This window comes from Pygoscelis adeliae, unplaced genomic scaffold (assembly GCF_000699105.1).
Source record: "Pygoscelis adeliae isolate BGI_AS28 unplaced genomic scaffold, ASM69910v1 Scaffold179, whole genome shotgun sequence".
Taxonomy (NCBI): domain Eukaryota; kingdom Metazoa; phylum Chordata; class Aves; order Sphenisciformes; family Spheniscidae; genus Pygoscelis; species Pygoscelis adeliae.
The window spans coordinates 462,728-477,499 of NW_008825612.1; the positions used below are offsets into that span (position 1 = coordinate 462,728).

The 14,772-nt window shown below is 40.5% G+C and overlaps 1 protein-coding gene across 1 annotated transcript in view; it reads right to left on the reverse strand.

Moving 5' to 3' along the window:
* The window catches only part of BRF1 (BRF1, RNA polymerase III transcription initiation factor 90 kDa subunit), a 174,305-nt gene extending 160,820 nt beyond the window's left edge, over positions 1-13,485 (reverse strand). Inside the window, exons 1-2 of the mRNA XM_009332719.1 lie at positions 13,423-13,485; positions 2,030-2,110 (exon numbers count right to left, since the gene is read on the reverse strand). Of these exons, the coding sequence (XP_009330994.1) occupies positions 2,030-2,110; positions 13,423-13,447 (106 nt within the window). The 5' untranslated portion in view covers positions 13,448-13,485. The remainder of the gene's footprint in view (positions 1-2,029; positions 2,111-13,422) is intronic.
* Between the last annotated feature and the right edge of the window lie 1,287 nt (positions 13,486-14,772).

Here is a 14,772-nt window from a genome sequence, read left to right on the forward strand (position 1 = left end):
AAAAAAAAGTGCCATGATCATGGGCAAACAGTGACAGGGTGAGATTTTGTAAGTTCACTGCCATAGCTCAATTTGCAATTAAAAACTATGTAAACCTAAAAGTGTGATTAAATGCAGCAGACAACTAGCTCATTATACAGCAGCAGAAAGAAAAGCCTTTCAAACACCAATTGCTCTACCTGAAATATCAGCTGCTGTTGTCATGCCTGGGACTGAGCAAGAACATCACTTAGCTCATTGAAAAGAACTTTCCCAGAGACAGATTGGCAGCATGACAAATGCAGGTTGGCTACAGAAATCAAAGACCTTTTCCTATATAAAGGATAGCCACAAAAAGGAGAAGAAAACCCCATAAAGAGCCTCAGACAGGTATAGGTAAAAAGCCAAATTATTTTCCTGTTTCAGAACTCTTTGGGAGATAATTTCGTTTCAAGCAACTATAATTTCTTTTATATGATGCTGATAGACTTTAGCCAAGTCAAAATCATTGTGTATGATTAGGGGGGCCACACACACAAAAGCTGTGGGGAAGGAAGATGCTCAGACATACTCCTGGTAAACACTCATCCAAGCAAGAAGCCATGTTTAGATTCCAGAAAAATGCCTACACTGTCTTTAATTGCAATCACCTTTCAGCATAACCAAAAGGGCTTTTGAAGGATTCAAACAGTCCAGGAAGCAATAGGACAGCATTTTCTCCCCTCAGCATTTTACTTTTCTACTATTAAAGACAAGGAACTGGGCAGTCCTTATGCACAACAAGCCAATTTATTTTTAAAACGCCTGTGCAAAATTACGGTTTTGATTAAAGTGCCTTCCTCCAAAGACAAACTTCACTAACTGTAAAAGGTATTCTAGTGGTTTTATTCCACTGCTTATACAGGTTACACTTTATACAGGCATTTTTAAAACTCATAAGATAGTAACTTTGGACTTGACACTGAAATGAGCTTACATGAAGTATGAGCTTTACTGTGCCAAACAAGCAGGGCTCAATACTGTTCAGTACCAACAGCTGAATAAAACATTCTGTATATAAAACAATCTCTATATAAATCGGCTGAATAATGCTGAGTAAAGCAATCTGGCTATATTTCAATAACACAGATCAATCTTACCTTTTGTATACCTATGCAGGCATAGTATCAGCCAAGATATTCTGCGTTTGAGTTGCAAGTATAAGACTTTAATTTAGGAAAATACCTTTATCTAAAATATCTCCCAAAATGAGCACCATACCAGTAAAACCCAGCTACATCCCTTGGTTAATTAAATGTCAGCTTCTGAGTCTTTGATATGACAGTCTATCAGCTGTCATCTCCAAGAGTCATGAGACAAGAGTATTAATTAGCCAAAAAATTACAACTCCTGTCCATCGATATGAGTAACAGCAATTGAACTTGGAAGACCATTCTGTTTCTGGAATAAAAGCTGGTTTTATTCACTCTCTTTAGAGAGTATAGATTATGTAGATCTCAATTAAAATGTATATAGCATGTAATGAGAATAGTTATTTAAATATTCTCTGGACACTAAAATCTTTTTTCCATTCCCCCCCCCCCTCTGTTCACTAGTCACATATTAAGCAGGATTACTATGAAGTATGCATAAATATATGCATTATCTCACACCTACACTGCATAAAAACAAAAGCATTTGAACAATTATACTTAAAAATAAACATGCATAAAGCATTTCAAGAACCCTGAAGACTGATAAAAAAAGCCACAATAGGTTAACAGAAAATAAAAAGGTGCAATGGGCATACCAACCTTGAAAAAGCCCTTTTAAACTACGATAGTATTGTCAGGTGTCATTACCCTTTGTCAGCCAGCTACCTGACCTCATAAATCAGGTATAACAGCCAAATGAGAGCACAATGTAAAATCAGCACTAGGCAGACTTGTCTACTGACTAATGAGTGGCCTGCCAAGGTTTTGAGGTCACATTCAAAACTAAAAATTAATTGTAATCAACCACATTATTAAAAAAAAGAAGTCACATCAACAAGACTAAAGCTTGCAAGTACCATTCTGTAGAGTTTGTGCTCGTGACTCCTTTCCCAGATTGGCGTGGAATCCTCCTCCTAAAGTCGGTGTTTTGCCTGCACCTATTGGGGGGGAAATGAAAAAAAAAAGACAGACATGTCAAATGCAATAACTGAATTAAAATATTAAAAGAAAACTTATTGTGTCACTATATTCAGTATCCGTATAATTTACAACATGCCAAGTTACATTAAGAAGGGCAACAGAAGTGCTTGAAGGGCTTAAGACATCGAATACAAATCCTGCCCAATTTATTTCTTCCTTGGGATACCATAAGAATTACATGGCTCCATTAGCCCTCCCAATCTCAGCTCCAAAGAACGTACAAAAACATCACAACCCCTATTTTAGGCAGAACATGAAAATCGATACTGTAAAATATTTCTCAAAGTAAATGATGAAACAATTGCTTAGTTAGTATTTTTTGTCTGAAGAATATTCAATACAGAATTTTAATAGCTAATTACTGGCACTGCAGAACATAAAACATGTTTAGCATTCAATAATGACTGTGTTGGCTATTACAGACATAACACTTACTTTAAAATAACTCTTAGGCACACACGGTGACACTTAGGCTACAAAAACTGCAAGTCTGGAACGGCTACGTTTACACCCTGAAAGGTTGGAGACTAAAATAAGTCTGAGTTGTAAATTAGCATAAACTAGAGGCTGGTTTATGCATCCGTGCCAATGCTGAGGAGCCTGAATGCAGAGTCCTCTGGGAGTCAGTGGAATTACTCATACAAACCAATCTTGCAGAACAGGGAATTAAACTACCAAGGACAGAAATAGTGTCCCACTAAAGCAGGAATTTTTTTTAAAAACAATCAGCCTACCTCAAGCAGGATATTCAAATCTATCAACTTAACGGCAAGTGAGACCAAAAAGCTAAATTGCATAGGATTGAAAACAAGTAATTTGTTAGTAATTGGACTTCTACTTAATTCCCGTAGTCTGCTCTTCACAATAAGGAAAAAAGTCATCTTGTTCCCTATGATGCCTACAGTATTTCCTCAAGTTCCTGTAGCTAAGTTTTCTCATCTTACACCAGTTCTCTAGAACAAACTAGTATGGCTTTGGGATAGAAACACAGAGAGGCATGAAGCGTCACTTAAAAACAGTTCAGGACATTTATCCTATACACCTGAATAAGATACTTCTGTAGCAGGTACAAATGATGAGAAACTGTGGCCTAAATTTGTTCACTCTTACTAGACTTTCTTAGCTCGTCTCCTCTCAGCTGCATTTAATATACATCTATGTTGAGGAAAAAAAAAAAAGAAAAGCTAATATTCCTGCAGAATTATTGTCTATAAGCCTTCGAAACTTAATTTTCCATACAACCTTTAAATTAGGTTTCCAGTGCTATCCACAACAGAAACCGACTTCACCTTCGCTTCATTAACAGACCCTTTCAACAAACAATAATCAGAAGCTCTCATGTAAATGCCCCACAGCTTAAGTACTTCAGTTCAACATCCTAATTAGAAATGAAAAATATTCAATAGTGACCTCCTCACTGGATACAGAAGTAACCCTCACAACTCTGTATTTGCTCCAGACTGTTATAGACAGCAACATTTCCTTGCCATTCTTACAGGTACGGTCTGGTAGTTCCACAAATGCTCCAAAACAAACCAATGATGCAAAACAGAGAGGTTACCAAACTACGCTAGCACACATTAACATTTTTGGTGTACGTTTAATAAAAATGGTTTACCTGGCTAACAGTGGCAATAGTTTTATGCACATCAGCAGCAAATCTAACTTCAGAAATTCTGCCTCTTACCCTCCTTTTTTTGTCATTTTAAGCTTTGCTTAACTATCAGCATGGGCTACCTCACTTGTCTGATTTACAGCAGGAGAGCACACACTCAAGCATCAGTACAGCGGAGGAGGCCATAAACTGCAGGGCAAGAGCAGGAACAAACAGCAGGGCAGGCTGGAGGTAGCGGGCTCATCCAGCACTTGCATCAAAGGCACCAGCAAGCGATTGCCACCTCCTGTGTACAAAGGCTCCAGAACACTTTTCAGTCCTCACTGTCGTAGAGCGCACAAAAATACTGAACTCTATTGGACTATCATTTTCAAAACAGCTACATTACTTTCACAGGTTTCCCTGTTGCTACTAAAAAGCTTATGCAAAAAGAATCTTAGAATGGCAATAAACAATACTATTAACAAAATAATTTAACTTACTCAGAAGCTAAAATCCAGAAATAATACAAACAAAATAAAATTAAGCCGAGATTTCAGCAGTTTTGTTCTTTAAGATTCTTTCTCATTAGACATCAAGATATAACATTGTACATAAAAGTAATTTCTTTCTAAGCTATAGTCTGCAGCAGATACTAGCAGAGCTATCCGAAAGACAAATCCTGTTATCAGAATTGATGTGCCCATTTCTCAGTGAGTTAACTGGAAAGACTGCACATCTCTAATTAGCATTTGGCTTTGAAAACTGACAAAAAACTAGTCTGTTGAGCACTTACACTCTCAGACCTGCAAACTAATGTTGCCGTTGACTACGAAGTCTCACCATCAGCTTTAATCTTTACAAGCAGAATGCAAACCAAACTCATTAACACAACTGTTCAGCTGGGTAATAAAAAGATAAACTCTTAAAGAAAGAAAACTGTGAAATCATCAAATTCATTTAAAGACAAAAATCCCTACAAAGCTAGTCATTTTAAAAGTACAAAGGAAAGGAACAGCAATCGCTAGGCACAACCAAATTAACATCCCAGCTTAACTGAAATTTTTACATTTCTTGACCTTTTCCATTTTTCCCTCTACAACTTCAAAAGTGAATTAAACAGGCTTTTGCGTTTTCACATTCAGCTTTCAAGACGTACAAAAATATATCCGAGAAGTATTTGGTGTCTGCAAGTACTGCTTGCCAAATCTTCAACATTAACACTAACATTTCCCCAAGCCAACTCAAATACCCTCCTTCGTGAGGTGGCACCTCCCAAGGTACTCTGTCATCTACTGATCACTTTTAGAAACGAACTCAGACTCTCAGTTTTGCTTAATTGAAGCCTCCTCTCCTCTTCAAGTTAGCTTTGGACATTTACATGAAATTTTGGACAACGGAAGGTATGGAGAGATGTGTCAGGCAGCTCAAAAGCACAGCTACTCAACTTTTTTGTGGTCCTCTCAGTGGACTACAGTGCCCCGAGACACCAAAAGAAGAGAATTGAAGATGCAGGAGATCATATACCTGTAAACTTGATGATACTTGGTCAAAGCTTACGCAGGTCCAGACCCAGCCCATAACCCCACATTACTCAAGCGCTGAACTACAGTGACTGTCCCTCAAGCAGCCAAGAGCAGCTATCTCCATGTCTGCTCCTTGCAGCACAGTCTCTGGCACAGCTGCCGTGTGCAGAGTCAGACCTAGGCACCTTGGCCCTTTCTGGTTTGCTCCACCAACTCACTAACGAAGGAAGTCACATCACTCGGCTTCTCTACAAAAATGTTCCTCAAGCAGTAAAAGGAGCAAGCAAAGCTTGAAGCCTGTGGTAACTTTGAACAGCAACAAAAAGAAGACAGATAGCAGGAACAGCACTTACCACATCCCTCCATACAGAGGAGGCAAAGAGCAGCCACTCGGGCATCTGCAGCTTAAAGGGCACTTTTCTGAGAGCTAGCAACATGCTGAGTTTCAGATTCAACACCCAGAGAAGAAACAGCTTCAGTCCCAGTGTTATGGATTGTGTCTCCTCTACATAAATGAGCAAGCGAAGACAGGGAATGAAGCTGCTTGCAACTTGAACTGAAGTGTATCTGCTATTTGATAGGACCAGTCCTACCAAAATCCCTCCCTGTGAAATTAAAACCAAAAACATACCAGCCCTTTCTCCAGCACAAGGTAGGAGAAAAATCTTCAGTTTAAAACCCACGTATTTACAGACCTAGCATAAAATCTGGTCTGGCAAAGAGTGCAGACGGCATCGCACCAACAGTTTCATAATCAGGGTAGACTAGATAACTTTTTTTATATTAGATTAACGAGCTTCCTACTTAAGTTAGATGATAAAAGTCAAAAGGAGAGTAAATCTGTGTCCCATTACAATTCATGCCTACAATAGCAAAATGATGCAATTAAAGTTTTCTGAACACACAAAACTACTGAATTAGGTAGCTGAAATAATTCTTTTCTCAGCCATTTTTACAGGCAAGTTAACAGATCTGCACGCACCACAGCCTGCCAAAATGCTACTGCTGAATAAACTTACATAGACAAACTTTTAATCTACTCCATCATAACTAGCTATCTACGGACTTATTTTCATAACTACCAACCAAAGAGAGAAATATTCTGTTGCATCCAACACGCCAGAGTTTAGGGCTGCACAAGTCTATGAAAACAGACTGTGTCCAAGTTACGTGCAAGATTCAGCATTTTCACAACTGACAGCAGTATACTCTGCAGCGCTTCAAGCATTTGTTGCCATCACAAGGACAGCATATAAAAGATTCAATGCCAGAAAAAAACACTATACACTTAACTCTGATGCAAGATTGCCACCTGGAGGATTTCAGAAGAGAAGCAAAAATTGATTCAGTTCATCTCACTAAAACATATAGCTGATAATTATTTTTTGCATGAAGTATATGCAAGTTTCCCCTCTTCCTTCCCAACACAACATCATTAAGGATTAGTTTTGTAATGAGAAAACCTAGCACAAAGTAAAACAGCTAAACACTCTTCAGGATTTCAAAAAAAAGTCTGCAAATCCAGCATATGCATACTTTCTTCTGTGTTGCAAATTACATCACGGCCACCCTACATAATTTAAAATTAACTACGAGTTAGTGTCATCTCTAGAAATCTGGACCACAAGTAAGAGGAATTTTGCTGATATTAACATTATTTTAACTTTTCAGTATCCAGCGTTTTCATTTCAAGTTTAGTGTGTGTATTACTGGTGGAACCCACTTCAGGACTGTTCAAGGTTGCATTACAAGAAATATTTTGTGTCAGGATTTGGTCTATCAATATATCCTACATAGGAACCAATTAACAACTACTAATTAAAAACAAAACCCCTACTCCTTCCACTTTTGTAATACTGAAAAATACAGAAAAATCCTTTATTGTATGTAACAACTGACCAGACAAAAACACAGAATCTGATACAAACACAGAGTTCATCCTCCTTGCCAACTGTCTCACTAGCACTTACTGTGACAGTAACTGTCCCTCTTACAAAGTTCTAGAGGGAAAAAAAAGGCATAGAAGATGAATGGCTAGTAAGCTTAGCTTAAATTATATGAACACCTTTTCCTCCCTGCATCTAGTCCGTCTCTTCTTTCCAGTTTGCTGACCATAACTTTCCATTTCCACAAACCCCAAAAGACTGAAATACTTTGATCAAGGCAAACCCCAGTTAAGTTCTGCTCTTGAGGTCAATGTAGCTCACACTCCTAGATGTAAAAACATAAAGAAGTTTTTAAGGATAAAGTAGTATATACAAAACATTTCAGTAAGCTTCCATAGGCATACCTGAAAAATTGAGCATACCAGAGCTTTAGTAAAGAGAAAGACACATTAAATTTGTCAAGGGACACTGCAGAGTAAGAGTACACATTCAGCGTTTTTGGCAGTGCAAATGTGTCACTGTAGTAAGTTGCTCATAATTTACTTGCAACAAAAAAAATTGTATTACCAGGAAGAAACTCTTACTTGATATTCTAATATTTGAAACAGACCACTTAGAAATGTTGTGGAGCCTCCTACACTAGAAGTTTTAACAAACACTTGATGGTGTGTTAAGGGCTACTAGTTTACAACTTTCCTTTCTCCCTATGAGCAAAAGCAAGTAGGTATCTTTCCACAAGCAACATTCTTCCCACCAGCCTCAAATTAGTATCTTGCAAAGTCATGTACATTTGGAGATGGAGAGTCTTAATGTATGTATGCCATACAAGAGCCACAAGCTCTACGTGATCCTGACTCGGTACTGAAGTTGGACTAATGCTGCCAATGCCCCTTGCAGCCTCCCATTTCTATGACTATGTCTGTGTAGTCATCACCATCCTAAAACCTCCTGGCTTAGTCACTACACAAGAGTAAGTTAAAAGACTTAAAATTCACACCAGTTATTGTAAATCTCAAATGCCAACCTAGCATTTAAAGAATATGCATTTGTAATTTAGTTTATTATGTATTTTTAATCAAAAGTTACCAAAACAAGTAGAAATTCCAAGCAACAAACCATAAAATAGTAAAGCTGATTCAAGACAGTCACGCCGCTCAGTCTTACACAGACACACCGGTGATGTACGTTCACCTCAGACCCCAAAGGCAGGGTAAGTCCTATGGGGCAAGAATCCCACTGTGGTGGCCAGCCTACAATCACTCCATAACCCTCCTATGAAGTAGTACCCTGTAGGTCTTATCTGGAGTTGATAAATGCCCCTAGCTCCACCAACTTGTCTTCTCCATCCCACAGTTCTGCCACCTCAGACTATGGAGGCTGCATTTCATTATGCTAACCTCCATTTTTTTATCCTGTTTTCCATGGGAAAACAGCGCACACAGCAGTGCTGCCTGCCCCTCTCCTATCTCTGCCCAGTTTCAGACAAACCTGAGAAGGGGACAGAGGTCTCAAAACTACAAGGTTTCTGTCAGTTTTGTAAAAATAGGCAGCTGGTTGGGGAAAACACGTGCTAAGTAAGAGCTAGCTAAAAGCTTCTGAAAAATAATTCTGATTTAAATTTTTACTAGAGATGTGACCCTGAACTCTGTAGTGGGCCAGGGGCAGCCGCCGCCCAGGGCATCAGGCACTTCTGTGGATCCAGGGACGGGCTGAGGCCAGGCAGGACATCAGCCTGCATGTGGGGGTCAGGATCAGGCCCAGCAAGGGGAATCAGGTCAGACACAGCCTTGGGATGGCCAGGCAGGACCATAGGGATGAGCTGAGGCCAGGCAGGATGAGGGCCAGGCTCGGTGGGGCCCACGGCCAGGCAGGGCAGGGCTGTGGGGAGCTGGAGACTGGCCTTAATGTGGCATTGCTGGGGCAGGGGCTGACATGAGGGGCTGACTGGGGGTCCGGGGCTGTGGGCAGGGTTGGGGGAGCCCCAGGGAGAAGCTGGTTGGAGACAGCAAGGGCCAGCAGTTCCTGGCGAAGCAGGCAGCTCTCCTGCCACCGGACCGCACACACATAGAGATCCCTTCTAAAGGGCAGGTTTCCAGACTGCCTTATGGATTGCACCCAAGAAGCTTATTAGATGCTATTTTTCTCAACTTACTACCAAGCATTCAAAGGCGATTTCTGGAACAAAAGGAGCTGAGCTTCCCCAGACACAATGTGTTTCAGGATCACAAGCTCAGTACACCTTGCAGTGCCCTTTTCTCGTGCTGTATTTTCTGTTATGTCTTCCAGCTTGCTGCTGTGCTGCTTGCACATCAGCTTTCTCAGGTGGGACTGTTTTCTTCTCCTTTGATTAGTGTCAGGAGCCCTAGACTTCCACTTTCTCAGCTTCTTTAAACAAAAACCTGAAGAGAGATCTGGACCATCAATGTTTGCTCTGTGTTCAGCTTTCCTCCCCTCACTCTCTTCAGCTTCATACTGGGTTTTTCTCCTGTCAGCCTCAGGGAAAATACCTGTGAAAACAGTTTCTCCCAACAACTACCACAAGACGGGGGACTCCCACCCAGACATAGTGAAAGAGCGATCAGAGAATTCACCACCTTCAAACACAGCGCACGACTCGTAACTTGCCTTTCTGCAAAAGCAGCTGCCATAAAACCGATGCAGACTGGAGAAGGGTTCAGTGGAGCTCCGTTTTCCAGGATGCAATTACAGTATAATGGAGAGGGAGAAACGTAGCTCACTCTTAGACCCTGTATTGCTGTACTTCATGCTGGCATGCATTCAAATGTTATTACCGATAGGAGTCCGTTAAGAACTTTGGTATGAAGAAAAAAAAAAAGCAAGATGCATTCATTCCAATTAGCAAAATGAGGAATTTTCATTCAAATGCTCCCCAAATTTGACAAGAAGCCACAGAGAACAACATCTTTTGGCTAGTCTGAGAATATCTGAACTGGCTATCAATTATAAGGTGGATAGTTATTCTTCAGAACTAGACTCAGATAGGAAAAGCACATGCCTCGAACATTTTCTGTGCAACTAACAGAGTTCCTTGGAGCTCAAATATGCATGACAATCTTTTTCCACTAGTATCTGACTTATCCAGGGTCAAATCAGTCAAGCTCAGAAACTCAGTTTCAATGCATGGCCTTCACAAGCTTCAAGAGAATAACACAGCCAGGGTTAAGTGTTGATGCTGGACTCTTACCTGACTGACCACTTGCCACAGAATTAAGAATTACAACTAACTGGACCAGTACAGGGCCTATCAAAGCTTTCACTAGCTTGTGCTTTGTGAGGACTTTTCTCTCAGATCAATAGAAAGATACACAGTAGACCCCTTCTAGAGCATGAAGAGGGTATTCCCTTGCTAGTGAAAGAACTTACCAGCTCATGACCCAGCAAGTGACAGGTACCTCACAAGAAGAGACGACTTGCCATTCTCCTAGACAGACAGCATTAATAAGAATTGTGGGATTAGGCTAACCTGCAATCATATCCTCTACTTCCGTCAAGACCATGGCAATGAAGAGCATTGGTGTCATTATGCTGAGACAGATAGGTCATGCCCATCTCCAAAGGGTGTCTTACCAGGACTGGGATGGTCTAGCTCTCTCTGTGTATTTGTATAAGCATGTTGTCTCCTTTTATATGCGCCAGCTACCACTAGGGAGGATTTCATGGTCCTTATTAGAAAGTACTGCATATGTAACTTCATAAACCTTACTCTAAATAAATCTTCGCCTTGCAGTCTAGATTTCTGGACACCTTACCACAGACTCTCACAATTGTAAATATCTCTACTACCTACTTCTCACAAGGAGATCAGAAGAATTAGCTAAGCATTTTCAAGAGAGAACATATCTATATAACTGTCAAAGTCAGAAGTTTTGTGCTCACCACTTTCAAGAACACAAGCTGAAAAAACCCAAGTATTAATATCTAGGGACACCTACACTTTATGCTGCAAAACCATAGCCCCCCGATTCTTGGACCAGTTTTAAAAGAACAGTCAAAACCCTCAAAAGCATCTTTGTAGAGCTCAAAGAACATGATCTTCCTCTGAAGACTCAAAAGAACAGCTGTGCCAAGTCAGATCAAAGGACTATCTAGTCCAGTATCCTACCTCTGAATGGTAAAGTCCATTAATATACACGCCTACAAGTGAACACAAAACATAGGAGGAAAGCTTGTCGCGATACTTCTCTCACATAGTCTCCCAGAGTAGAGATCTGTGGCTCAAGGATTTCCTGAGCCAGAAATAGTATCTTCTTTTTAATGGCCGTGACATTTTTTAATTCTGTCTGCCCAATCATTTTTTAACTCGTGAACTTTTACCATCCACAACTTAGGATTCACAATTTAATTAACTGTTTTTTTTTCGAGGGGGGGGGGGGGGGGGCCAAAACTCCTAATGCTTCTGAACCTCCTACTTGCTACCTTTAAAATAAGCTAGCTGCTAGATTTCTTAGCGTTCCCTAGTTTTTGCATTATGTCATACTGAACAATTGCTCATCCTTCCCATGTTATTCTACTGTATTTACAGACCTCTACTTGTCCCCATTCAATCTTCTCTTTTCCAGTCTGAAGAAGCTGAGTCTATTCAGTCATTCTAACTGAGAAGCTCTTCAAGAAGCTCTCTTCTTGATCACCCCATCTTCCTCTCTGTATCTTTTCTAGTTCTATTAGAGGTTTTCTTGGGGAGGGGAAGAAAAGAGAGAAACACACCAGAACCGCACACAGTATTTAAGTTGCAGATAATCCTGTGGATTTGTAACAGTGTATGTATATGCTGTCACATTCTTTTCCTGATAACTTCTAACATTCCCCTCCCCACTTTGTTTTTTTTGTACTGCGAATGAACATTGAGTTAATGTTTTTACAGAGCTATCTATTAAGACCTAGGGATCTCCTTCCCAAGTTATACTAGTTAGTCCAGATGCTACCATCCCACATGTGGAAGAAAGGAACAATCCTAACTCTCACTGCAACTCTCAATCCCATCTGCTATCCTACTACCCAGCTACTAAAAGCAACAAGTCCTTCTACAGTCTTTACCACCCCAAATAATTTAGTGTTGCCAGCAAACCTCATTAACTCACCATTCACCTGTTTTCCAGATCATCAGCCCAGATTCTATGGAACTCACTTCAGGAGACTTATTACTTATTTCTAGTCTACATTTCTTATAATTTGAGTAGTTACTTTGCTCTGCAAGGACTTTCCCTTATCCGTAACAGCTCAGATTCTTTAAAAGCTTCTGGTGAAGGATCTTGCCGACTTGCTTTTGCAAATCCAACAATCTGCTTTGTCCACTTACGGACTTCTTCAGAAACTTCCAGAAGATCTGCAAGGCATGCCTTCACTTTGCCAAAAAACATTCTTCCCCCATATTTACCTGCACATCCATCTATTTCGTCCTTCACTGCTTCTGCCCTTTTGCCCAACAGACTTACTAGCCTGCATTTCCCCAAACCTCGCTACAGTGTCAAAACGAGATCTTTCAGTCATAATCCAGCACAAGCCCACACTTCCTCAGCACACTCAGTTGTTAAAACTGTCAGAACAATGGAAAGAAACAGACTCACACACCCGCACTGGAAAACACTGGCTATACCAAACTTCTCTGTGAAAGCCATCAGTGTTGAGGCTGTGGCTTCCTACACTAGGCACGTTGATAGCTGAATGTAAATACTGCCTGGGAAAACTTAACTGTGATCTCACACCTTCGAACCCTGAGAGGACAAAAGAAGGGATTTCCCATGTTTTATAGTGAGGTTGCTGGGCTTACTAGCAAGGACTTGGCATGATCTAGACACTTCGTATTAATATAGAGAAGTGTAGGACTCTCTTCCTCCTTCAGCAAACAAATGCAAGATTCTGAATCCTTAACACGCAGCTTGGCAAAATAAAAGGTTTTGCTAGATCTACCAAAGAGAAATCAGTAACAGTATCTCAGTGCTTTCCATTCCCTTTTGCTTCTTTACGATGAAGATGAAAATAAGTTATGAATAAAGGTATCTATAACTATTCAAAATACATTAGCACACAAATAGAAGCCCTCATGAATCTTGAAAGGGTTTGGGGAACCTTGTTGCACAACCAGGAGCTCTGAACTCCGTAGACACCAAGAGCCCCATTCAACTCCCAGCTCTGCAACAGAGAACCTGACAGCCCTCATACTTTGCAAAACCTAGACAACCGTCTCCGAGTCACCCAGCCCCACTGACCAAGAGCCAGGGTCTCAAAAACAGTAGCCCAGGCACCTCTGACACTGCAAATGCTCCACATAGTAGGGCTGCCCACGAACACCAGACTGCAGTCCGAGGAGTCTCGGCCCAAGGCATTTCATAAACAGGGGATCCCTCAGAGCCACAGACCTAAAGAGGCTACAGAGATGACAGGAAAAGGTGTTAAAAAATGGGTACCTTCAATGGAAACCTGTTCACATAACCAGAAAAGTCACTGAGAGCTATAACTTACCTGAAAATGTTGCTTTCAGCAAGTACATGTTTTCTGACTTAAAAGAAATATAAATTCCACTGGAAATTCTCCAGACAGCACAACACTAGAGATACAAATTCTGTCTTGCTTACTCAGGAAAGGACTTTTCTCCCCATTCCGAAGGACTTAAATCGGTGTCATACAAGCACAAAAGACAAGCACACATCATGAAGACACTGTTATTGTAGCACAAATACATCTTTTCAGATTAGCTTGTATCACTCAGTTTAAGTCAAGCAAAAAAATTATTCACAACAGAAGCATCTGTTTTGGAACATAAAGAATTATACCAGCATAAACCACCCATATCCAAATTTCCTTAAAATATTTACTGCATGAAATAAGGCCCCCACTCATCCTTGCAGTAACTTAGCAAATCTACAAACAGCATTGTTTTGAAAGTCCTGTTCTACTCTTTCCACAAAAAACATTTCATCAAAATACATACATTACCACACATGGGGACTTGCTAGAAGATCACAATATGAACACACAGCAAAGCCCCTGCAACCACCCCTTGTGCCAGCCAGATAAAGCCACCATAAGCATGCTAGAACGTGCTCCAATTACATTTTCACTTTTACACACCCACCCATCCTCACGGTGCTTATCTGTCTTCATGGGTGCTAGAATTATTTTTTTTCAGAGTAACATATGACATATAACTAACCGGCTATACAAGATCAAAGAATTAATGCGCTATCCATCAAAACAAAGATTAGCCAACAGCAGCATCTCAGGACTTGCACAAAAGGGAAAGGGTCCCTTAAAAGAACTTTGGAAAGTACTGTGCAATTCATCCAGAAGAAGAAAAAAACCTCAGTATGGTACAGTTCTCTCTTTTCCTTTTGATTTTTTTTTTTGTAGGATAAAGGCATCCCAAAATGCGCTCTAGCATGCATGCCATCTGTCCCGCATAATTTTGGGTGGGAGGGAAAAAGCAGTACAAGCCCTTAAAAATGTAGTCTCCACAGCACTACAGGAAAAAGCGAAGGATACAAGAGCTGCTCATAAGCTATATAAAAAAAGTAATGCCAGCACCCTGAGCTGGAAGACAGGAATGGCATCAGACAAATCCTAGTCTACAGTCAACTCCCGAACTCCGATATGCA